Source organism: Prunus persica, chromosome G3, assembly GCF_000346465.2.
Source record: "Prunus persica cultivar Lovell chromosome G3, Prunus_persica_NCBIv2, whole genome shotgun sequence".
Classification (NCBI taxonomy): domain Eukaryota; kingdom Viridiplantae; phylum Streptophyta; class Magnoliopsida; order Rosales; family Rosaceae; genus Prunus; species Prunus persica.
In genome coordinates this window covers 24,478,762-24,504,161 of record NC_034011.1, presented here as the reverse complement: position 1 = coordinate 24,504,161, position 25,400 = coordinate 24,478,762, and the positions used below count along the sequence as shown (strand labels likewise).

Sequence of the window (25,400 nt, the reverse complement as noted above, 5' to 3'; positions counted from 1 at the left end):
ATGTGTTGGATGAGCACGAGAAAGATTCTGTCAGATAAATGTCATAAAATCGTCATTGTGAGAATTTTGGCAGCCACTAGCTTTTCGCCACGTCCAGTCCACAGATTGTTGCCAACGACACATCGTTCTTATTCAAAGTGATAAAAAAACGATATGACGTTTTTAATGGCGGGTTGAAACTTGGCCTCAGTCAATGGCTATATTCACTTGCTGGAGGTTGTGGAAACCAGAAGACTATAGAATAAGACATTTTTAAAATTGAATACAAGTACAACCACTTTAATGATCCAACAGCACATTACAACTATGAAGTGGTAAAGTGTCACAAGGGGCTTGTAGCTTAGTGATTAAGAGTATTTTCTCCTGTTTTAATTTCAATTCTCTCTTTTTCAGTATCGCTTGTATTAAAAGTGGTAAAGTGTCATTAAATGTTCTCGTTTTAATTGTATTACAACCAGATCGACATTCTATTGATGTAGCATATCTAGTCTTAAAGTGTTTGTCTTGTCTTTTGACCAGTGAACTTTCATGTCAAAGAATATTATTGGAACATGAAACAAATGGTTCCAAGAATTTCACAATTCTAATTTATGATGGCGGATTGAACCAAACAAATATGATATCATGTTTTCTAATAAATTGAAATATAACAATATATGACTTCAAATTTATGCCAGGCAAAACAAGAGCCTCTAAGTTCAACAAAAATTATACCAGAAACCGGACCACTACGTATGTGGTGGCAAGAAAGAAGAAAACCCCATGAAAAAAATAGCAAAGAATCAAACTGACTGCCTCAAGCCACTTGAACTCCTCGTCAGTTTTTTTTATGCCACAGCAGGCATGTCCTTGAGCCATGCATCCAGAGGCTTACCAATTGAGAACACAATAAACCCAATCTCCCGCAGCTGATCCACATTAACAACATTCCTACCATCAAATATAAATGCCGGTTTCTGCATGTTATCGAATATCTTCTTGTAATCAAGAGTCTTAAACTCATCCCATTCGGTCATAATGCAAAGACCATGAGCATCCTTTGCTGCTTCGTAGGCATCCCCGACAACAGTAACTTGCTTCTCAGTAATGGAGGAGGCACTCATCGGCTGGAGGTGAAGAGGATGGTCCCAGTCAAACTTGCTCAATGCGAGGTCCTTGTGAATCTGGTCCTCAGTAACTTGCGGGTCATATATGCTCAGTTCGGCCTTGTCACCCAACAACCCCTTGCACACATCAATAGCTGGGGTCTCCCTTGTGTCACCAGTATCTTTCTTGAAGGCAAACCCCAGGATGGCAATCTTCTTCTTTGCCACTGTGTTAAACATGGATGCAACAACACGGTTCACAAAACGGTTCTTCTGATAATCGTTGATCTTAATGACCTGTTTCCAGTACTCAGCCACCTCTGGAAGGCCATTGCATTCGCAGATGTAAACCAGATTCAGGATATCCTTCTGGAAGCAAGACCCACCAAAACCAACACTAGCATTAAGAAATTTGGGTCCAATCCTAGTGTCCTTACCAACAGCATATGACACCTCTATAACATTGGCCCCAGTAGCCTCACAAAGGGCAGACATGGCGTTGACAGACGATATTCTCTGGGCCAAGAATGCATTGGCTGCAAGCTTGGAGAGCTCTGCAGACCAGAGATTAGTGGTTAGGATTCGGTCTTCAGGAACCCACTGAGCATAAACATCCTTCAATGCTTTGATGGCCTTTTGGCCTTCAGGGGTTTCCCTTCCACCAATGAGGACCCTGTCTGGGTTGAAAAGATCTTGGATTGCAGTTCCTTCTGCAAGGAACTCTGGGTTTGAGAGGATTTGGAATTTGATTCCCTTGCTATTGTGGGTCAAAATTTTCTCTATTGCTTCAGCTGTTTTGACTGGGACTGTAGATTTCTCAACAACAATTTTGCTAGATTTTGACACATCAGCAATCATGCGAGCAGCACTCTCCCAATATGTCAGATCTGCAGCTTTGCCTGCTCCAAGACCCGTAGTTTTGGTAGGGGTGTTTACAGAGACAAACACTATATCAGCTTCGTCAACGTGTTTCTCCACTTCAGTGCTGAAGAAGAGGTTCTTGCCTCGGCACTGCTTCACCACATCATCAAGGCCAGGTTCATAGATGGGAAGCTTGTCACTGTTCCAAGCCTCAATCCTTTTTTGAGCGATATCAACAACAGCAACTTGAACGGATGGACACTTGAGTGCAATCACCGCCATTGTAGGGCCCCCGACATATCCAGCACCAATGCAACAGATCTTCACCATTTTTGTTTCACTCTAGAACCTGCCCATAGTTAAGCTAGTACATGTCAGGGGCGCGAAAAGACAAAACAAAACAAAATGGAAACGATCCACATATTCAGATATTGTTTCAGTATTCACTGCCTATAAATCATATGAAATTGAGTTTGATATTCACCCACTGAACCAAACTCTCATGTTGCAGCAAAGAACAATTCAAGGACGGAAAGTCTGTTTGATCTTACAATTTACGAAAATGGCTCATCCAGAATATACCCCTATCAACTATATCATCTAATATAGCCATTGTTCTATTTCAAACCCGGTTCCCAGATCTAGACCTTTAGCCTAAACAATTTCAAAAATCCTCCTTTTCTTCATTGCTTCGTTTCCATTATCCAAACAAAAATTGCTTAAACAAAAACAAAGGCTTGATTATAAACAACAAAATTAGATCTACAAAAATTCTGGTAGATCTAGAATCAGAAGGAGCACAACCCGGAATTGCAACAGAACTCAAATCCATACTTAGGGAATTGGAGCAGATCCATGAGCAAGTAGCTCAATTTCCATTTTCAATGTGAGAATTTATCAATAAAACGGATCCATATATAAAATCCAATGTGCAAATCATATCCACGCATATACGAATGATTATATGAAATCAAAAGTTTCAAGCTTAACTACTAAACAAAGGAAAATGAACTAGATCTGAAGAATTATAAGCGCCATTAACAAAATCCATTAAGTATATTCAAAGAAAATGTACCAATTCAAAGAAACAATCGATAAGTGGTTTGGAATTACCAGAAATAGCTCCCCCGGCGTCCTTACAGAGTTGATACAGAAAATTTTCCTTGCCTGACCCTAGAAAAACAAGGTGTGGAGATTTCAAAACAATCCAACTAAGAAAAGGTCGGAACTAAACTAATTAGGTACCTTTGCTTGTCTTCCTTTTCAACTGTAAGTTCGAAGAACGAGAGAAATGCGAGTACGAAGAAGACGAGCGTGATGGGTCTTGCTTAAATACGCAACACATGTCCCAAATCTACCCCTCTGATTTATGAAAAGGACAAGCCGGTTCCGGGACGATAGTTGGTTGATGATGCGAAGCTCTCAAATAAATGACTTACTTATGGCAGGTAGAGGAGAGAGGGTAGTCTTGTAAAATTAAATGTCGGACGCGGTTCATATTATTAGGGTGAAATTACAAAATGCCCATGAAAAGGTCATAGTTTTTTAAGAATGCAGCCCAGAAGTTGAGTATAATATTACCCAAAATCAAAAAATAATAAAAACATCCCAAATTTTACTTTGTTTTTGGTCAAGTTAGGAATCAAGAGGTAGATTTTCTCATACACGCTATCAAAATGTCATGACTATCGATAATGAGACAATATCCACATTATAAATTCCATTTTGAGATTTTATCAATACAATGGAACTATACGTTGTAGTTGCTAGTTGTATTTAAAAGCACTTTCTACGCGTTTACCATACACGCAATGATGGGTTGGATTGAATGCAACTTGCAGCAACCTTCGGTGGAGGAGTAATGTGCTCCGCTAATCAATGGTAACATTTACTTGTTTCGGATTCGGACCTTTTGGTAACCCGGTACCACATAATTACTAAGTTGCACAATCTCATTTCTTTGACTGATAAATATATATATATTTTAGGTTCATGTGCATTAGTGTCATCATCGAGAGCAAAACAGGAGGACATATGGACAACTCTTGTTAAAGTGTGAAGAGGAAAACTTCGAAATCAAGACTCGACTTTGCTTGGAAAATCAGAAAATGTTGGATTGAATTTCAAGCCATATGAAAAAAGGAAAATTAAGGGGACGGACCCATGCTGATGATGACTCTTAATAATGCACACAATTACATATTTTTATGCGAGCTAATAAACCAAGTTACATATAATTTTATAATTAAAATCGATATGAAAATTACATATGTTGGTTAGGTTAATTGAGCATAATAGAAAACCTTCTTGTTTATGGATTCTTTTTTGATCGAGATGTGTAAATCTATGGGTCTATATAGATCTTGTTCACGTATTAATGAAAATGTGCAAAATTCTATGAGTCTCTTTCTTTTTGTTTATGGCGTCGCCACTCCGGTTGGCAACATCCACTAATTCGAAACTTAATTTAAAAATCATATTTTGATATGGACATTTTCGAGATGCTCCTCATAACCAATGAATGGCAAGTGATTTTTCTTGTGTGGATTCTATTTCAATGGGAACTCATCCCCTTGCACTAAGTTCAACCCTCTCATTAGATTAAATTAATTTAAAATAACTTAAAATATTGCTTTTTATAAACGATAAAAATAAAAAGACTTGAAAATTCTAGATTAAAAGTGGGCAAATTGAACCATAAAAACCGAACAAGCCTATAGATATCTATGGGCCTAAAAAGAGCAGTCGTATCCGAGCTCAACTCTTGACCCAAGTGGGCAAAAGCTTTTGGAAAAGTTTTGACATAGAAACCTGGATGGTGATGATTGATAACGATGGAAATTTTCTTACAAATTTTATGAAATAATTAATTAATTATAAGAATATATCGTATGCTTGGAATCCAAGGAAACCGTATAAGTACAATTTGATAATCAAATAATTCAAACAAATAAACTTATATGACAATTAACTCGGCTCCTGGTGGAAGTTGCTTCCCAATCTGCAAAGCATGCTTTCTTGTTGCCTCTATTTTCTTCTTGATTGTCTTTCTACTTAGGTATTGTTTCCGACTCAGAAAATCATAAGTCTGCAAAGCATGTTTTCTTGTATTACTCGACCAATTTCTTAAAAACATACGGTCCAACCAATAATACTTGAAAAATACAGATAAAATGGAAAATATTTGGAAAGAACGTGTATGTCATTATATGTATAATACGTGAATAATACATATGCATTAAAAAAAACATGTAGTTTTTTATATCTTTGAGAAGTGTAAAAAAAAGGGAAGTATGACAATACGGTGTATCATTTACCTTATGAAGATCAAAGATGAGCTTCTCGAGCACAAGAGAGTTCTCAATTAAGTACATGGCAAACATAGTATCCATACGAGACCCAATGAAGCCTGAAATTTTCACAACCTTAAGGCATGGATGAGGACATTTTTTAATCTTCTGCACACTGCTCGTACAATACCTAAACAAACCGCTCCACTTTAACTGCAAAACGGCGTATATATGAGAAGAATTTATCAAGATTCCTCATTGAAAAAAGCTAATGAATTAAACAAATGAACACAAGTTTTCCATCATTTTGTCATGGTTTGGTGGTCGAGCTTGAATTGAAGTTGAGTTCAAGCAAGTCTTATGAGTATTACCCTTTTAGGTAGGATTTGTAAGACATAATCAATATATTGGACTTTTGTCTAATTTAATAAGTCTATAGTCTCGGTACATCAAACAAGGGCTTGGACTCTTGTTCACTCTTTAAAATATTCTAGTTCATTTTCACGCACCAAACTTTTAAGCGTACTATGTATCTTGTCTGCTTATAAATGATAAAATGTTACAAACTTGTAAGATAAATGTGGAAGTAATTTTACCCGTAATTCCAATCTATGCAAGAAAGGAGATCGCTCTATCAAGGAAGTCAAATCCATGAGGATTTTCGAATTTTGTCCCATATGTATCGCCAAAGATAGCTTTTTGAGACTAGATAATTGTGGAGACTCTGGGAGCATAATACTCCTCTGCAAAAAGAAACCAATTGTAAGACAAGAATGTATACTGACTGATAATAAATCTTGAATGATTTCATATGCATACTGACTTGTCCGAGACCAATACGCAGGCTGAGAGTTTGCAGACGAGAAAAACAACTTGAAACCGACCGAAAAGCTTTGGATATACAATCACAAGGTTCTGCAAGAGATAGCATGACAAGCGAGGGTGCATGCTTCATAACAATTCCTGTTCTGTATGGACCTCTTCCGTCGTAGATAAACGACAAGAGATTAGGAGCAAAGATCTCGATTTTAACTACGCTAGGGCAGTCGCTTATCTGCAGAAACTTCAACCGGAGAGAGGGACCGACGACTTTCAAAACATATATTTCAGAGGAGCGACGAATACACAGGTGCTCAAGAAGTGGACAGTGAGATAGAAAGTGGCAAACAATTCGAGAATGTATGTTTGTGTTGTTGAAGCTGAGGTGTGTAAGGGACTTGATGCAGGAAACACCAAAAGGGGTTTTGAATGGCCTCTCTGGAAAGATGTAAGGGTCGTTAGAAAAACGAACATCATCTATCTCAAGCCTTTGAACTCTCTTCTGCAATATTGCACTTTCGATCGAATTATCGACATCAGAACGACAGCATTCGCTATCTAAATCGCAATAGCCAATCCTCAATCTCTCTAAGGTTGAACCCTGATGCGATTGCAAGATTTTAAACAAACCACAAATGCATGGTTTCCTGAGAGGCTCAGTAAATTCCCACTCCTTGCGATCAAAGTTCAGACATGTAACACTTGCCCACAAAAATCTCCACCTCTTGGAGATTACGCAAGTTCTTCCTCCTTCCCAAGTGTCCAAGAGGGAAACAATGGCAATTAGAATTTCGTCTGGCAGCTCGCTAATCCGGTCCTCCCCCGAATAATTATCTCCCTTCTCATCATCAAGAAAATAATCATCATCATCATCATCATCATCTTCCTCCTTAAACAAGTAATTATCTCTCGTATAATCAATAAAATAATTATCTCCCTTCTCATCAAGCAAATAATTGTCTTCCTTCTCATCATGGTCGCCAAAATTGATTGCAATTTTACGTCCTTCTGTTTGACGTGTGCATTCAGTAGTCTGCAAATCAGTGGCCTTCCCTTTAGACATATTATTCAACCTTGTTATTAACTTGCTCTTGGTTCTTCTTAATAAGGGATACAATCAAATAATCTGCATGCAATGCAAGAAGTAACTAAGAGATATGAGATGCGTCCTCGGCCCAGAAGAAGATGAAAAAAAAAAGAGAGAGAAAAGAAAGTAGGGCTTCTCTGCTCGCTCATGAGAAATAATACAAGAAACTCAACTTACATTTTGTTAAGAGCAATAGAGAGCGAAAGGCCAGAGAGATTTTCTATTCTATATACGGTTTCAGAAAAGAGTTTGTTTCAAAATTTGAGATCCAAAAATTTACTCGGAAGGTTTGTACTTATACTCAAACTCCTCTTGTGTATAATCGAAATTTATTAGGAAATAGGAATCTTCTCCTCTTCTGGATGGGATATAGGACAGGAATCATAGGATTTTTTTAAGGAAAGTAGTTCTCTTCCCCTATTTGGTGATGAATCAGATGGGGCTTTCATGTAGGAGATTTTTAACAGTTGATCTACATAGAGTTTTTATTTTATTTTTTTATTTTAATAACGAAAACTAAAACTACAAATAGGATCCTCTAAGGATTCCTAATTGAGGACTGTACATCAAACTTAACTTACAAGCTACAATAACAGTTTGTGATTATGACATTTTTGCCCTCATATATATACATACTATAAACGGATTCCTAACCTCTACATTTAGACATTATGTATTTGCCCGCATTTCGTGATATCTAGACACTTCAATTTTTAACTTTTGACACCTATCTATTTAATTAACTTTAATCTAACCCTAAAGTTAAAGTTAATTAAATAGATAGGTGTCAAAAGTTAAAAATTGACGTGACGTATCTTGGACAATTAGATTATTAGAATTCTCACAAACAAATATTCTCTTATAATTTCTCATATTTTAGCAGAAAAATCACCACATCTTGGAGATTATGCAAGTTCTTGCTGCTTCCCAAATATTCAAGAGGGATAGGAATCATATAACTTTTTAGGAAAATAGTGTTTGTTTCCTTGCCTTTTTTGTGATGAATAATATGATCCGATCACGAGGCTCAAGCCTTCTGTTTCTGATGATTCATGTGTGATCTTATTAATTGTTGCAAATGGTAGAAAAATTTCCATTCTTATTATTAAGAGTATTTACCTACCCCTCTCCTTATTACCTATGTTTTTGGTAAAATTGTTTGCTTATTTGTTGATAAAAAAGTATCTTATGCAAACGTGGGTTGGGTCAGTTGACTAGTCATGTATTGTGTCCGCCCACTACTCCTAAGTGCAAATCCCCCTATTATAAATTAGATTAATTTTAAATATTATTAGACTATCGCTTGCATTTATTACAAAAAAATCATAAATCTAGAAAACCGCCATAAAAAAACAAGAACTTCTCATTTTTCCCAGATACTGTTTTACCTTCCTATTTTTTTGTACAGCAGCAAAGTCAGTCTGGGGAGTTGTGTAAGGTTTGTATTAATCACCCTTAATAATCGTCATAAATATTAAACCGCCAGATGTCTACAAATGAGATCATTTTCATTTGTTGAAGGTGTTCGATCTTTGGGTCGTGCTTCTTATCTTCTAAGCTCTACCTCTTCAATTCTTTTCCATGTGCATGTATGAAAGTCACACATGAACTGTGTTCTATGTTATGAATATTAATAAACTCCATATTTGAAGCAATACGTGAAAGCTTTAAGCATGCCTACTTGCAGAAGTTGGGTGAGATTCATGCCAAATCCTTCTTTCTCCTGTTTCTTTTGGCCATGAATGAGGAGCAGAATAAGGAAACAAAACCGACAAACAAGACTCATGCAATGTACAAGATGGTCTAACACAACCAAATCCACCACCAGTATGCTTCAAGAAAATCAAACCCCATTTTCAAATTGGTAAAAAACAATCAAACGAAATCCATTAAGTTGGAAGTGTGTGTCAAATCATATTTTTTATTAGCAAGCTTAGCTTTGTAATTGTACTCATCTCTTGTACTCTCACGAACTCTGTTAACATGAAAAATACTCTGCGCGGAGCATGGCAGAGGATGACACACTTTCCTGAATCGTCTAGCAGAGGGCGATTGGCATGGCCCATCATCTGCAACAGTTCAGTAACATGGTAATCTGTATGAACATTTTCCCGGCTATCATAATATTGGGTTCCCATCACAACCACCAAATGGGCAAACAATAACACTCGCCAACACATTGAACTGCTTACTACACAAACTTGAATCCACCCATCTTCGAAAAGCCACGACACAATTTGTTGATCTGAAAGGGTTAAGCCCTCATGCAAGTATCCCACTCCACCACGCAAAGTGGATTGCAATATCTCATCATTAAGTCTTCCAATCAAAGACTCGATATGAACATCCAAAGGCCGAAATAAAAATGGTGGTTTCTCACCACTGTCTGCATATGAGTAAGTCACCAGATTCTCAGCAGTTAGTCGGATATGTTTCTTTGTAGGAACATACACAAGAGCTGGTTTGGCATTCTTGGTATGTTGGACAATGGCAGTGTATGCTGGTTTCATCATTGCTTGCATCCTCGCTTCAAAATCAGCATTCTCCACCCTCTGTATGTGTATTTCCAGGGGTACGGGACGCTTCTGGCATTGTTGTGGATCAATCTTTTTCAACTCCCCTGTCATCACCTTCAGCAAGTATCTTGAGCACCTCTTCAGAAAGCTTCTGGCATTGTTGTGGATCAATCTTTTTCTCATAAGCCTCAGAGATCCTCTTCTGAAGCCAATAAGCATCAATATCCTGAACATTAAGGCTCATACCCTCATTATAGGCATCATCAATGTCACCACCAATTTGCATTTGCATTGGCCCAGACTCGTTTGGTTTGAGCAAATCATGCTCATCCTGTTCCTCATCTCCCATGACCATATAAAGATCACTACTCTCCTCCTCCTCATCCTCTTCAATCCCAACCACAACACCCACGTCATCACAGTTAGCCACCGAATCATCCCCAACTTGATAATCCATGATCTGCCTCCCAATCGAAACCAACTGATAAAAAACCCAGTCTGGTATCGGGTTCCACAACTTCTGCATCTCCTTTTTCTTCTCAGGGTCCTTAAAGCTCTCGTATTTAATAATAGCCAGAATCTCCTCCGCAGCGCCGACCATACTCAGAGGCTGACCACCCAACAGCTGCTGAATTACTCTAAGAAATTCCTCATAGGCCTCCCTTGTTTCCATGGTCGTGGGCCAGTAAACACCTTCTTCCTCCGTGGAAACAGAGAGCACGCTCTCTTCACAAAGGCGGCGACTTTTGCTTCGGCGAAATATGGAGTATGGCCGGGCGGCTATACTATTTTTGAAAATAGGGTCAAAACCGAGTATAGCCGAGCGGCTATACTATTTTACATCCTAGAAAATAGGAGGCCACGTGTCAAAATACGTATAGCCGCGCGGCTATACTATTTTTAAGAAACATTATTAAAACCGGGTATAGCCGTTCGGCTATACGAATTTTTTTATTAAAAACTTAGTATAGCCGCACGGCTATACTATTTAGTGGCCACGCATAAGTATAGCCGGCTATACTATTTTAAATAAAAAATAAAAAAATTGAAAAATTGAGTAGAGCCTAGTGGCTATACTACTTATTAAAAAAAAAAGAAGAGAACCCTCACATGTCGAAATAAGTATGGCCGCGCGGCTATACTATTTTTTAAAAAAGAAATGCCGTAGGATAGCTGCTGGGCTATATTATTTTTTAAATAACAAAATACCGTTGTGAAGACACGCGTCTATACTATTTTTTAAAAAAATCAGAGTATAGCCTTGCGGCAATACTATTTTGAAAAATATCCGTGTATAGCTGCACGGCTATACAATTTAGTATTTAAAAAAATGAGATCCACATGTCAAAAAAGTATAGACACGCAGCTATACTATTGGGTTGGTGAGCAAAAATATTTCTGGAAAATAAAAGTTATCAAACTTCACACGGGGGTTTGGAGTTGATTTGGACTATTTCAATTAAGTTGAACACAATCTCTACTCCAACATAATTAAATTAATGAATCTGTAATCTAATGTATTTTAGATCCAATAAAAATGTCCTAATATTACTGATTTCAAAACCTTGAACATGAGATTTGGGCTGATAAGTGTACAATTTGGAATTTATTTTTATATATTATTTGATTTATATGTTGGCCCTCTCCCCAAAATACATAAAATCCTAGTTTCGCGATTGCCGTCATCCTAATATGAACATCCTAGATCAATAACATAAAAAAGTTACAATTTATTGTATTTTTCAATGTTTTCAAAAAATTATTGCATATTTTAGGAAGAAAAAAAAAAACCTCTTCTAAATATAAAATAAAAACAGAAAAGGTCAGAAATTAAAAAACAAAAATTGAAGAGGGGAGTTGCTCTTGTACCACGCCGCCACCGTGGACGCTGGCGAAGAAGGTAAGGCGCAGGGTATTTCCGTAATTGCGACTATCCCGATTCGGCTACAACGGTTGGTAATCAAACCCAATCATTCACCACTCTCTCCCCTAATCCAAACGACCAAAAAAAATACACATTCACTTAATCCAACGGCTCAAAACAGACAGAAATTTAAAAGTGTTATCAAACGATCCACAGATAAGCCCCCCAAAAAACTAGCCGTTACACAGAGAGCGTCGACAGCTCTAACGTTCCCTTTTTCTCTCCTCTCATCTCTCTCTCTCTCTCTCTCTCTCATCAACCCTCATTCATTTGTTTCTTCGGTGCCAAAACACCAGACATTCACTGACCTTTTTTCTTCCCTACGTCTCCGGCCAGTCTTCTCTCTTTTCTGGTCACATTCTGATGGACTTAGTCGGTAAGAAGGCCGGATCGGTCACTCCTGTGAAAGACCAACATGGTTCTCGATCCAAGAGGCACGGAAACTCGAGATATGCCGAGAATTTGAACCCCAATGTTTCTCCTGGGCCAAAACCCACGGCTTCCCCTGCGACGAAATCGACCAAGTCCCAGAAATCGGCCCCCAAGAACCCGAACCCGGTTGTTCATTCACCCCGGAACAAGATCCGGGAGAGGAAGTTCGTCGTGGCAAAGAAGAAATCGAAGAAAGAGAACCCGAATGTTGCTTGTAAATGCAAAGAGAAAGGTAATTCCAAGAAGTGTCTTTGCGTGGCCTATGAGAATCTGAGGGCATCGCAGGAAGAGTTTTTCAAGAACCGGAACGATGAATCGGATAGTTTGAAGGAGTGTGATAGAGCTGAGCGTGAACTCGAGGAAGAGATTGAGAAGGGTTTGAGGATTCAAGATGGGTTGGAGGGTGATTTTGACCCGAGTGAGATTGACCCGTCTGGTGAAATGAGTTCTTCGACCTTCAAGAGAAGGAGGGACAAGTTGTTGGAGGAGGCAAGGAAGAGTGTGCCTGAGCGAGGGAAAGTGATGCACTTGGTTCAGGCCTTTGAGAAACTCCTTTCGATTCCCTCGAAGGAATTGGATGAGCAGAAGGATGGGGAGGAACCAGAAGATAATGGCAAGAAGGCAGAAAAGTGGGCCTTACCTGGATTGCAACCTCCTAAGGTGCCTGAAGCACAGGTTTCGTCTTATTCGTTTTGTCCGTCCGATTTGTTTTTGACATCTGAGAATCTTGGTTTGGATCGGCGGCCTTCAGTTTCGTCTTCTTGGGATGGAAGTTTGGGAAGGTTGGCAACAATACTTTTGAATAAAATTAGCATTACTTTTGATGCATGCAAAGTGTTTGTTTTTTGTTCTGACTGGGTTTTGTTTGGCTATTTATAGTGTTTCAAGCAGGACTTCCAATGGGGGGCGAAGGAGCCGAAGAAATGTAAGATTTTTTTTCTTTTTTACTATTTTGGACATTATTTGGAGACTGAAAATGATTGATTAACTGATGAAATCTTGTATTCCTGTTTGAGTTTCAGAGCTCTGAATCATCTAGCACAATGGGAGGAAGGACATGGAAGAAAAAGCAGCTCAGAGCCACTAGCCTTAAACCATTCAAGCTAAGGACAGAGGTAAAATGTACTGCAAATGACTGTCTTGAAAAGTAATCAAGTTTACTTGCGGTTCCATAGCTTCTAACTTTGTTTGGTGATCTCACTGCAGGAAAGGGGAAGACAAAAAGAGGAAGAGTTCATGAAGAAGATACAAGAGATGATGATAGAGGAGGAGAGGCAGCGGATACCAATTGCTCAGGGCCTCCCATGGACAACTGATGAACCAGAGGTTAAACCATTATTACTTCAATTTTTCTTTCTTATGTACCATATAATAGATGCTGAGATATAAATACAAAATTAGGGTCCAAAATACACAAAGGGGACGTATAAGTTCATCGATTGCGTTTTCTTAACTTTCCAACTATATTTAAGTGATTTTATTGATATTGCAAGACAGACAAGACTGAACCACTGACTTAGATGTATATCTTCGGTGTTTTTTTAATTTTTTATCTCAGTGCTTAATGAAACCTCCAGTAAAAGACATCACAATACCAACTGATCTGAAGCTCTACAGTGACATGCGGGCAGTAGAGCGAGCTGAGTTTGACCATCAGGTGCGTTTAAATATTGGGCGCTTTGGCTCTAGATTTTTAATCACTGTCTACGTAGTTGTGCATTTAAACTAAATATGAATAAGAATATAGTAGATCTGTGTGGAAAAGTTTTTTCAGGTTGGAGCACCTGGGAACACTTCTAATCAAAAGAAGAAACAAACTTGTCTAGCTTTTGCAGAATAAATTTTGTGATATCATCCTAATATGTAACATTCTAGACAAACACTTGTGAGATAAAAAAAAAAGGTGTGAAATTTATAGATTTTTCAGAATGAACCTTTTCGTCAGCATCTTAACATCAACATTCTTTATGACAACTGTGAGATAAAAAAACGTTTACAATTTATTGTAGACAACTGTGAGGACATCTTCATGAAACTACCTTTGTTACGTACTTTCTTCGTGCTTATAATGTCACTTTGGAGATAACAAATCTACACTAATAACGTGGCTCATAATTTTAAAGGAAGAAATGACTTATATGGGTGCATGACTTATCTGTTGGTATGTATGTGATAATAAGGGCGAAGGTTTTTAGTCTCTATTCCTTACATTTGTTACGTACTGTTGGTATGTATGTGTAGACTGAAAATTGAATTACCTTTTCTTTTGGAATGTGTGTGCACCATCAGGTGGCCGAGAAGATGAACCTGTTTGAGCAATACAAGATGGAAAGAGAGAGACTGCAGAAGGTAAACCAACCATTTGTTTTAACGTAAAGAATAATTTCACTTGATCAGCTTTTATCATCATAGTTTTCACCTGAAATATGCATTTTGGTATTTTGCTCTTACAGTTGGCAGAAGAGGAGGAAATAAGAAGGTTGAGAAAGGAGCTTGTTCCAAAAGCACAGCCGATGCCCTACTTTGACAGGCCTTTCATTCCCAGAAGGTAAAACTTTTATCTGATTGTAAATCCATTATACATAGACCCTTTCTCTTAAAGCTTCTTGTATGTCTAGAAGAACTATATGGAACTCTTCTGTAACTATTGCATGATTGGAATATTCTCATTTTTGAATGACAAGGGTGCATTCCAAATTCTTCAGTGACTTCAGAATCTACTTATTATTTTGTGTCTCTTCTCTGCAAATAACACCTTACAAGAAAATGGTTTTCCTTTTGGTTTGTTTTTCTTTTTAGTAATAATAGATTATAGTTGCTTGGATTGTGGAATGCTGATGATATTATTGAACTTTCTCAACATGCAGAAAAAGAGAGTGCAGATAATTTTGGAATTCCATCCTTACAAAGTGGGTCAATAAATTTCGTATAAGTTATACGGATACTGGTTCATGCAGAATTTATATCCAATGTTTGATCTGTCTTCTTTAACTTTCTGTATGAAACCTTAAAGAAAGACGAAGACCGAGTCCATATGTTGTCATTTCCTCCATGAACATAGTTTGTCCCAAATATGAGCTACATCCCATCAATTTTTTTTCTTCTTCTCAAGTTTGTGCATTTTGATTTCTTCAGCGAGTCAGATTCTGATATCCTTTGTACGATAGTAGATGTACGGTTTCTTATATTTTCATGTTTCTTTGTTGTAAGGTCAATGAAGCATCCCACTATACCCAAAGAACCAAAGTTTCATGTGCCTCAGCAAAAGAAGATCAAGTCCTGCTTGCCATGGAACGATATCGGCTCCTATATTTACCAAGAGTGAAGCTTGAAGAAGACAAGAAAGAACCTGATTTTGTTTCTCCTTAGCCGTGTGCATTCATTCCCCTGTCATATTAATAACTAATAATCAAGTGCTTTCTATTTCTTTCCCAACTTGCTTCTGATATTCTTTTTAATCTTGTATATGAATATGAATGAAGCAACTAGTTTAGTTGCAATCCCATTAATTTGATTCTTTGAAAGGTTACGGCGTTCTTAGTATGATGTAATTGTTCAACTGATATATCCTTTGGTATCATCCAATGAGGTATAATGAGCACAACCCTATGCTAAGAATGCTTATTGCTAAGTAGCATACCTCTTAAACCGAAAATAACAACAAAATCAAAAGCAACTGTTAAAATTAAAGCTTCTATAATAAAAATAAAGCTTCAAGGTTACCATTAGATATATGCCAACATCTGGGGGTGTTAATTAGGATTGTAAAAGACTATTTTGGGATAAATAAGTCTTGTGGTATTCAATTAAGACTTTTAAATAATCTAAACAGGTCTTGTGGTATTCAAAAACTTACTAATTTCGAAGGATTTTTTAAAATGTGGAAATGTGTGGAACTTTTTAGTGGGAGGTATAAATACCAAACCCTATCTCAAATCACATCCTAACCCATGAGATTTTTCACGTGAGATTTTTTTTGTGGGAGGTACAAATATCAAACCCTATATTATCATCCAAACAATTGTAACTAATATGATTTTAATCAATACAGGAGTATTAAAAACAAACATTTAGCCTGCATTTTCAGAAAAAAACAGTTGCAGGATGAGATTTGTCAAGCTGAGAAATTGGTCGGTGCATTGTGAATAAAGGGATCCAGTCCTCTTTCCGAATTTGGAAGTATAATAGGAAAGATTGATCTTCTACTTGATATTAAAAAACAGTGAGCTTAGTGGAAAAAATCTTAAGATACAGATACAGTATTTTCTCACAGTTAAACAATTCAAGATTCGAGTCGAAGAGTTTCCAGATTGTGTTATCCCGCAAAGTAAGAAGTTAGCCTAAGAATACAATTCTGTATAAATAAATGCTCAGCAATATCTTTACTGGATGCAGAAGCATAGCATGGAAAAATAGAGGGCACATGTAAAGACTTTAAGACAACAGAATTTGCATTAAGAAACTAACTTACATTGATATTCTTAGACATCAAAGACATAAAATGAAAAGGCTAACTAAGGAAGAATCGAATAGCAGAGCATGTAGCCTAGAAAAATTCAAGGCACTCACTGCTGCTAGTGTTGCAAGTGTGTTGGAAAAACACAACTTCACCATGACGTTCACAACCTTAAGCCATAACGCATGTTCTTATCTGACTTCTTTTGTTACTAGAAAAAACGAAGTTTGTACGTTTTCTTGATTTTTCTTTTGTTTATAGATGAGCATACTCCAACTATAATCTTGCAAATGACTATAAATTTGATTTAACACCACAAAATAATTAAACCAAAGAATACAAGACAGGGCAAAATGAGATCGGAGTGCACTCATTCTTATCAATTGGTCTGCGATTAAAACATCACATGGAACCGCAAAACAAATAAAGAAACTAATAGACAAATAGGTTGAAATCCTCAGGCCAAAACATGACATAATATCATAACACATCGATGGAAGTTTCGGAAGAAAGAAAGATTGTCATAACAACTAAAATTATCAAAACAGAAAGCACATTTCGCTCATAACATCTTCTTGCCACATCTCTTTTGACTAACTCAAATCGAAACCTAAAATATCAGATACGCTAGTGCCCATGCAGTTCTAAGAACTCCATAGTTCATGGGGTGACCACAATCCGCCCAGCAACTTGGTCAAGATCCCGTTGACCGCTTGATGTGATTCTCCTCCCACTGTCACAAGCAGAGACAACATGTAATCAGAAACAATGTCGCAACTCAAGCCAATGTTGTTAAACAAAACTTAAGTCCAGAAACAGTTTCGAGTTGAGATATAAATACAGAACTCACCCCTTTGGGTCAAGGTCGACAATATTCATTTTCTGCAACTGTTGTAGTATATGTCGGGCAATAGCACCACTGCTCTCGCAGAAATGTGGTGGACGGCTTCCATTCCTCTTGCTTCCACCGTAAATCCTACGGAAGGCACCAACACCAAGACCTCCCCTCAAGTAGATCTTCCTTGCAATGGAGGCTGTACCATATTGATGATACATTGTCAATAGCAGATATAAGTATGCGGGCATAATGAAAAGAGAGGGAATGCTCACCAGCTCTGACATAGTACCAGTCAGGATCATAAGGAGCCAGCTCCTTGAATGTTCCAGTCTTGACAATATCAGTCCAAGGAGGAAGCTCAATCTGCTCAAAACCATAGGAAGGAAATAAAATAAGAACAGATGGTATGGAAATGGCGCAAAAGGGGCATAAAGCCATAAACTTATATCACTTCAATAATCTGAAAAACCCAAAAGCAACATAAGTGAAACAAAATTCTTCAATTGTCCACGAAATTATCAGAGCAGCTGTTAAAAGAATATTCAACAAAATCATACAGCACTGCATAATCTACAACGATGACTTGTTACTTCACAGAGACATGATACATTATTCAATTTTTATTAGTTTAATAACTGTAACAATCAAATCATATCAATGTCCAGTAAAAAATATCCTACAAAACCAGTAAAATCAACACCTATATACAAGGCATGATTGAATCAAACATATATGGCAAACAAGGCAAATTAGATTCTTCATAAAAGGGTGAGATTGTATTAGCCATGGCACAGCATACTCACCATAAATCATCTACGATTTCCAGAAACTCGTGTAAGTTTCAAGCTTTCTTTGTTTTTTTATCAGAAAAATTGATAACAAAGCAACAAAGGCGAAAGAACAAGGTTTTCTGTTTCATTTTCCCGGAAGCTAAAGAAGGGGTTCAGAAGTGAAGATACCTTGCCAGATCGCTTCAGATGAGCGGCGTAGGCCTTAACGAACTCGTGTGGGGACACATCTTTCACAGTTTTTGCAGTCGCCATAGCTCGAAATCGGAGAGAGCAATGACTGAGGAGGCTGACGAAGAAGATGGCTCTCTGTCTCTCTCTTTTCTCTCTAGGGTTTCTCGTTCGCTTTCGCAATTTATTTATAGCTCTCGTGTTGCATCGATTTGGGCCACACTATTAAGGCCCAATAGCTGAGTTTGACCGGAATTAATGGGCTTTTATACTGAAAGTGGGCCCAATCTGTTTTATTCAAGACCCAATTAAAATTTTCTGAGTCCAGGTGGACAGCAAACGACCCGACGTCGTTCTCGGGTGGTCTGGCTTCCTACTTGAGCAGTGGCATCCTGCAATTGTAGTTCGCAATTTCGCCATCTCTAGTTTCCCCCAAACCCAAACCCTAGAGGCTCTCGCAGAGAAAGCCATGGCGATGAAGCACCTCCTAACAACCATAGCTCGCCGTCGGCCGCACAGACCCCCGGCCGCTCTCACAGTAGCCGTACGATCCTCATCAACCTCACCCGCCGTCGCTGAGTCACCTTTGGCACCATCCTTACCCTCGCCTCCTCCACCATCCGCTATGATCTACGACCGCTTGGCCGAGGACGTCAAATCGAAGATCAGGAGGCTCGAGAACCCGGACCCGAGGTTCCTCAAGTACGGGTCGCCCCACCCGAGTATCGCGGACCATACCCACATCCTGACCGCACCCGAGACACGTGTCACCACACTCCCCAACGGCCTGCGAGTGGCCACCGAGTCGAACCTCGCGGCCCAGACGGCAACCGTCGGGGTCTGGATCGATGCTGGGTCGCGGTTCGAGAACGACGCGACCAACGGCACCGCGCATTTCTTGGAGCACATGATCTTCAAAGGGACCGACCAGAGGTCAGCGCGTCAGCTCGAGGAGGAAGTCGAGAACATGGGAGGTCACTTGAATGCGTACACATCGAGGGAGCAGACCACCTACTATGCCAAGGTGCTGCAGTCGGATGTGCCCAAGGCGCTCTCTATTTTGGCTGATATCTTGCAGAACTCCAAGTTTGATGATAACCGTATTCTTCGCGAGCGCGAAGTGATTTTGAGGGAAATGGAGGAGGTAATGTCTTAAAAATGAGAACTTTGGAAAGTTAGGGTCTTGGGTTTTCTGGATTAATTTGGATAAGTGATTTTAATTTATGGTGTCTTTGGATTTGAATGTTTTGAGTGTTAACTAATGTTGATAGTAACTTTGTATTAACATGAAATCTGGGAACCTACTATTTTTATGGTCAATTGTGTATTTAGGGGTGTTTATAGGTTCCTGGTATATGCGTGATTCGGTACACGCCTATAAACGTGAACTTGACATTTTATAACAGTTTGCAAATAATTTTTTTTATGGATTATTTGGTCCATACTGTTTTCAAGTACATGTTTTAATATCATTCCTTTGGTGCTGCAGGTCGAGAAACAACCCGATGAAGTTATTTTTGACCATCTGCATGCAACTGCATTCCAGTACTCTCCTCTAGCCAGAACTATTCTTGGACCTGCTAACAATATTAAGACTATCTCCAAAGAACATCTTCAAAGCTATATCAAAACTCACTATACCGCACCCAGAATGGTAATTCAAATTATGATAATTTTTTTTAAAGTTGTTGTCCTTTTATGTAGTAGATCATGCACCAGGTGTGGTCATCGTTCTTTGTTATTACTCTACATGACACATAGATAATCAGGAATTTGGTTTTAGAAGTGATTATCCTGTGGCTTATTTGTTTGTGATCTCTATTATAGGTTATTGCTGCTTCAGGAGCTGTTAGGCATGAAGATATTGTTGAGACAGTTAAAGGTTTGTTTACAAAATTGTCAGGAGATCCAACCACGGCTAGTCAGTTGGTTGCAAAAGAACCTTCCTTTTTTACTGGTTCTGAGGTAATACTATATCCTGGAAAATTACTTTTATCTTCTTTTAAAATGTTTTTGCTTTCTCTTACAATATGCATTTCTATTAATGTTGTGAAAATCAGGTCAGAATGTTTGATAGTGACTTGCCTTTGGCACATTTCGCGGTTGCATTCAATGGAGCATCTTGGACAGATCCAGACTCTATTCCTCTAATGGTCATGCAGGCTATGTTAGGTTCATGGAATAAAAATGCTGGTGGTGGAAAGCACATGGGGTGAGCACTTACATGATTTTAACTTCAATGGATTGAATACTTGATGTCAACTTTTATGTGTTTATGTCTTGGAAGAACATGCAATGATTAGTTTTGGCTACCTGTAAAACAGTTCAGAGCTGGCACAACGGGTTGCCATAAATGACATAGCAGACAGCTATATGGCTTTCAACACCAACTATAAGGATACTGGCTTATTTGGTGTTTTTGCTACTGCTAAGGTGAGGGTGCCATCTGTAATAACTTTCCTTGTTCAGATAATTTATTTCATTATAAATAAAAAAAACATTTTGACTTCTTATTCTGGTGTGTAGTATCTTTGCTCTATTTGGATGCTGATAAACACCAAAGTGTGTATAATTATACATTAACAACCAGTCATATTAATATACTTTTATGACTTATATTGTGTTTTCTTTTTATTTCAGCCGGATTGCTTAGATGATTTGGCCTATTCAATAATGTATGAAATAACCAAATTAGTTTATCGAGTTTCAGAAGCTGACGTGATCCGTGCTCGTAATCAGGTAGCACTAGATTTCTAACTCTGCCCCAATACTAGATTCGTCCTTTCTAATGCTGTGTATGTTTGTCTTTGTGTATTTTTGTCTGTATCCAGTATAAAAATGGTGAATTCATGTTTCAATTTAGCTGCTTCATGTTATCGCTATAATATCCATTGCCACTTAACTTTGTTCCTTTTCTGGCAGTTGAAATCTTCCCTGCTCCTTCACTTGGATGGAACAAGTGCCGTAGCTGAAGATATTGGGCGCCAGGTACACCTTTTCCTTCTGATATAGAAAAATAATGAGAGCAATCAGATTTGAACAATTGGAGTTGGCTAATATTATCTACCCACCTGAGATCCAGATTGATTCCCTAAATGAGTATAGAGGCATTAATTATGACTATTTCATAGCAGATCATTACCTGGAATAATATGGTATGTGTTAACCGGTTCACTAGGTGCTGGAAGAACTGTTCTGACTAATGTTTTTGTGCCTTAATTAAGAACATGAAAATTGATGTTGATCGTTGTTGACTAGTTCTATTGACAGTGTAGTAGACTTCACAAGAAATAATGTGTTTTACTGGAAGCTGACCCGGGCTCCATTGCGTATTCTGAATTGTTATTTATTGTTTTGCAGCTACTTACATATGGTCGAAGAATCCCATTAGCTGAATTGTTTGCTAGAATTGATGCTGTTAATGCAAGCACCATCAAACGTGTTGCAAACCGATTTATCTATGACAGGGTAGGACTACAATCTGTTATGACACATCTTAAGTGCTAATACATTATTCTGTATTCTCCCAACCTTTGTCAATAAAAAACTGAACATTCGTACTTTCTTTTGTTGGTTGGTCTCTGCAGGATATTGCAATTGCTTCCATGGGTCCTGTCGGGGAGTTGCCCGACTACAACTGGTTCAGACGCCGGACCTACTGGAACAGATATTAGTTTTGCCTTGCCTTGATTATTTCATAATTGCCTTTCATGATCTATATGGTCTTGGAATATTTTGTTGCTATGATGCAATTTAATTATTGGTCTTGGAGAGAGCTTTTAAGGCTGCTGTAATTTTTTTCCCCCCAAAATATGTTATAGGCTCTCTTTTTGTAACTTTGCATTTGTCATAAAATAAGCATTGCTGCGTCTGTGAATGTTAACTGCGACATAAAATTTTCCAAATGTGTTTGTACTTTGTACTACTGAGCGCTGCAAGTTACTTGTCGATGAACTCAATATGGTTGGTGACCTACATGTATTTTCTAGTCCTTTAGCACCAACATTTTTGGCTACAATTAAATGGTGGAATTGATTGGTAGCTCAACTGCTACTTTGTTGGAATGAAGTGAATGAGCTGGCTTTTTATGTACTTGATAGTCGAAAATTATTTTTATCAAATTCATAATTTTCCTATCAAGAACGAAATTAGTTATTGGGACATTTGGGAAGTTCCAGGCGCGTACAAAACTCATGAGGCCTGTAAGTTCAAAATCCCTCCATCCCTTGACTAAGCCGTCGGTAATTACAATCAAGCAAGCTCAAAGCTTTTGTCTGGTGATGATTGGATCTGCCCAATTATTCTCCCCATAAACTCGATCAACATACCAACGAGTATTAAATGAGCACCAATGAGAAATACATATTTGCAGTGATAAAAGATTGATAGGGATAATTTGATAACAGTAAAAATGAAAAATGCAAGGAGCCCATTTAATTTCAGTCGTTGCAGTTGGAGTTGGAGGGAAATCAACACAATGTCCCCAATGAGAGAGAGAGAGAGAGAGAGAGAGAGAGAGCGCGTGATTTGTTAGCGGTTAGTTAAGAGGGTGGGTATTTAAATTATTAGCTCGCTCTCTCGCTGGTTCTATCTCTCGCATTGGAAGTATCGGAAGACAAGCAAACACTTTCTAAAAACCCACATAACCTTTGGGGTTTCTCAGATTTCTCAGACCAAAACCTCTTGGATCTCATCGCCCACTTTCCCCACCCCTACAAATCTAACTCCATTCCCCTTCAGATCCCATCCCCAAAAATTTCACACCTTTTGCCTTCCCCCATTTCCGATTCTTCCATCTCTGTGGCAAACAATCTTGCTAGCTTTTCTTTGCTTTGCTTCACATAACGAACACTCCAATGGCTTCCTTCACAGTCCCGTGCCCCAAAGCATGCTCTCCCCCCATGGCTCGCCTTGGTTCTACTGCCCAAACTTCGCAGCCGCAGCAGCACCTGCTTTCCTTTCACAACTATCTCAATCGCTGTCCCATTCCCTCTCTGCAGATTTCTGGGCTTCAGGTTTGGTTAATTCGACATACCTTCTACTTTACTCCCATTTGTGAATGTAAAATTTTTCACTTTACGAGTCTTCCTTGTTAAATTTTGCTTCTTTTCTCTTACCCTTGTTACTTGCCGTATACTGTCCTGTTCAGTCGTTAATTATGGATTTCTTTTATGTTTGAAATGGGTTTCATATGTATATAATTATGTATGCATCATGTGTAACACATATAATATATAAGAAGCTGACAGTTGGTGGATATGCATTGAAATTGATGTAGTTGAAGAATTGATAGTTACATCACATGTAGAATTTTGATTGAGCCGTAACCCAGAAAGGATTCTATTCAAAATGATGTCTTTCATGTACACCTGCAAGCTACGACCGATTAATGATCACCATAGTCATATACTGTACTGTCATTTATCTATAGCTTTATGTTGCAGCGACAGTTCTATGTACATCGAAATGTTGCTGCTATTCTTTTTTCTTTTTTTCTGATCATATGGTTGACTTGTGTAGAGCCCCATCAGGAAGCAATCTGCTGCCTGGAAGGTGCAGGCACAGCTTAGTGAGGTAACCTGTTTGCAATAAGTGTAGTACATGAATTTGATTGAAGAACATTGTCATCAATGCATAATAAATTTCTTTCTGAATCCAAGGTAACTGAGAAATCGTCGAATTCTGCACCCATAAATAACACCAAGTCTGAAGATGGATCACTGGAAGGGAAAGATGAGTCTACTGAAAAGCGTTCCAGCAATATTCCAGATGCATCATCAATATCAGCATTCATGGCTCAAGTATCAGACCTGGTTAAGTAAGTTGCAGCGGCTTTCTTTCGTAATTTATATGAGCAACTATGTGTCAGACGTACATGTTTTTTAATTAAAATGAGGTCATTTTCCTGAGCAGGTTAGTGGATTCAAGAGATATTGTGGAGCTCCAAATGAAGCAACTAGATTTAGAGCTCGTGATAAGAAAGAAAGAAGCCTTGGAGAAGCCAGCACCACAAGCTCCTTTTGCTCCACCACCAGCACATTATCCTTATGCCATGCTACCACCTCAACAAGCAGCAGCCCCAGCAACTGCTCCTGCTCCAGCAAGCCATCCAGCAGCAGCAGCACCTGCATTACCCGCCCCTGCAAAGGCTAGCACATCTTCTCACCCTCCACTGAAATGCCCCATGGCTGGAACCTTTTACCGTTGTCCTGCACCTGGTGAACCACCTTTTGTTAAGGCAAGTGTCTGTGTTACTTATCTTTTAAAGCTTGAATTCTGAGAGAGATTGCAGAAGACCATTCACAATTTTCCTCATCATACACATCATTACTTATATTAGGAGTTCTGAATGTTCAGGTAGGGGATAAAGTTCAGAAAGGTCAAGTCATTTGCATCATTGAAGCCATGAAGTTGATGAATGAAATTGAGGTATGTTTTTGCATTGAAATGATTTTAGCTTTTCTTTCATTTGAAATGTATGTTGCTGTACTCTCAATTTATGTGTCCCTCTCTCTCTTTAGGCTGATCAATCTGGGACAGTAACTGAGATACTGGCCGAAGATGCAAAGCCAGTGAGTGTAGACACGGTAAGTAAACTCTCCCTCTTTCACGCATACATACACAGAGACACAAACTCACTACTCTCTCGTGATCTATATCTAAGTGATGTGGCCTCTTCCATGCAGCCTCTTTTTGTCATAGTACCATGAGCAACTTGGGGAAGAATTTTTTGAAGGATGTATACACTCTTTGAAGATGTTTTATTCTCGAAGGACACTTTTTGATACTATTTATGTTCCCTTGTAACTTAAATTTTAATAATGTTTGTTTCGATTCTGGAAAACCCCGCTATTCACATTTTTAGAGTTTTAGGACATTGCATGGTTCTCAAAGATGTCAGGCAATGAGCTATCTTGAAACGTTATGTTAATCCTCTTTAAGATAGTAATTAGAAAGTTTGCCAAGAAACTTTCCTATAAACAAGTCCCTTACTTTGTTATATTAAAACTCAATTTATTGTGTACATTCAGCTTCTATTTTTATTGTTTGCAAAGTAGTCGCAACAATCACAAGAACACCCAAAATACTCTACAAAGTATGAAGTAAATTAAATCAAAATAAGATGCCATTAG

At 38.3% G+C, this 25,400-nt stretch overlaps 6 protein-coding genes across 11 annotated transcripts; 3 read left to right on the top strand and 3 right to left on the bottom strand.

The window, feature by feature from the left end:
* On the bottom strand, nt 562-3,321 carry LOC18783311 (UDP-glucose 6-dehydrogenase 1). Of its 5 annotated transcripts, none has more exons than XM_020559367.1 (3): nt 3,192-3,321; nt 3,060-3,119; nt 562-2,310 (listed from the first exon to the last, which is right to left on the bottom strand). In XM_020559367.1, the coding sequence occupies exon 3, from the start codon at nt 2,274-2,276 to the stop codon at nt 828-830; it is 1,449 nt and encodes a 482-aa protein (XP_020414956.1). In that variant the 5' UTR covers nt 2,277-2,310; nt 3,060-3,119; nt 3,192-3,321; the 3' UTR covers nt 562-827. The 5 variants fall into 5 exon arrangements, with proteins under 5 accessions (XP_020414956.1, XP_007215294.1, XP_020414958.1 ...); XM_007215232.2 differs by having other exon boundaries at nt 562-2,295; XM_020559369.1 differs by having other exon boundaries at nt 3,060-3,113; nt 3,192-3,316.
* LOC18783003 (F-box/FBD/LRR-repeat protein At3g26920) lies at nt 4,903-7,118 on the bottom strand. Its single transcript, XM_020560105.1, has 5 exons — nt 6,060-7,118; nt 5,833-5,979; nt 5,437-5,449; nt 5,264-5,355; nt 4,903-5,034 (listed from the first exon to the last, which is right to left on the bottom strand). Exons 1-5 carry the CDS (start codon nt 7,116-7,118, stop codon nt 4,903-4,905), a joined length of 1,443 nt encoding a protein of 480 aa, XP_020415694.1.
* On the top strand, nt 11,152-15,554 carry LOC18782617 (PH domain-containing protein DDB_G0287875). Of its 2 annotated transcripts, XM_020558833.1 has the most exons (9): nt 11,152-12,796; nt 12,894-12,939; nt 13,037-13,129; nt 13,221-13,340; nt 13,573-13,671; nt 14,304-14,363; nt 14,468-14,562; nt 14,882-14,923; nt 15,225-15,323. In XM_020558833.1, exons 1-8 carry the CDS (start codon nt 11,946-11,948, stop codon nt 14,898-14,900), a joined length of 1,383 nt encoding a protein of 460 aa, XP_020414422.1. In that variant the 5' UTR covers nt 11,152-11,945; the 3' UTR covers nt 14,901-14,923; nt 15,225-15,323. The 2 variants fall into 2 exon arrangements, with proteins under 2 accessions (XP_020414422.1, XP_007216356.1); XM_007216294.2 differs by lacking the exon at nt 14,882-14,923 and having other exon boundaries at nt 11,156-12,796; nt 15,225-15,554.
* On the bottom strand, nt 16,820-18,441 carry LOC18782357 (40S ribosomal protein S19-3). Its single transcript, XM_020560889.1, has 4 exons — nt 18,268-18,441; nt 17,581-17,671; nt 17,321-17,504; nt 16,820-17,203 (listed from the first exon to the last, which is right to left on the bottom strand). Exons 1-4 carry the CDS (start codon nt 18,349-18,351, stop codon nt 17,131-17,133), a joined length of 432 nt encoding a protein of 143 aa, XP_020416478.1. The 5' UTR covers nt 18,352-18,441; the 3' UTR covers nt 16,820-17,130.
* On the top strand, nt 18,599-22,330 carry LOC18782435 (probable mitochondrial-processing peptidase subunit beta, mitochondrial). Its single transcript, XM_007215621.2, has 9 exons — nt 18,599-19,411; nt 19,757-19,921; nt 20,095-20,232; nt 20,328-20,479; nt 20,592-20,700; nt 20,908-21,006; nt 21,190-21,255; nt 21,628-21,735; nt 21,855-22,330. Exons 1-9 carry the CDS (start codon nt 18,737-18,739, stop codon nt 21,939-21,941), a joined length of 1,599 nt encoding a protein of 532 aa, XP_007215683.1. The 5' UTR covers nt 18,599-18,736; the 3' UTR covers nt 21,942-22,330.
* Nucleotides 22,771-25,291, top strand: LOC18781625 (biotin carboxyl carrier protein of acetyl-CoA carboxylase 2, chloroplastic). The gene is made up of 7 exons (XM_020560729.1): nt 22,771-23,282; nt 23,788-23,841; nt 23,928-24,085; nt 24,181-24,505; nt 24,625-24,696; nt 24,789-24,854; nt 24,954-25,291. Exons 1-7 carry the CDS (start codon nt 23,124-23,126, stop codon nt 24,975-24,977), a joined length of 858 nt encoding a protein of 285 aa, XP_020416318.1. The 5' UTR covers nt 22,771-23,123; the 3' UTR covers nt 24,978-25,291.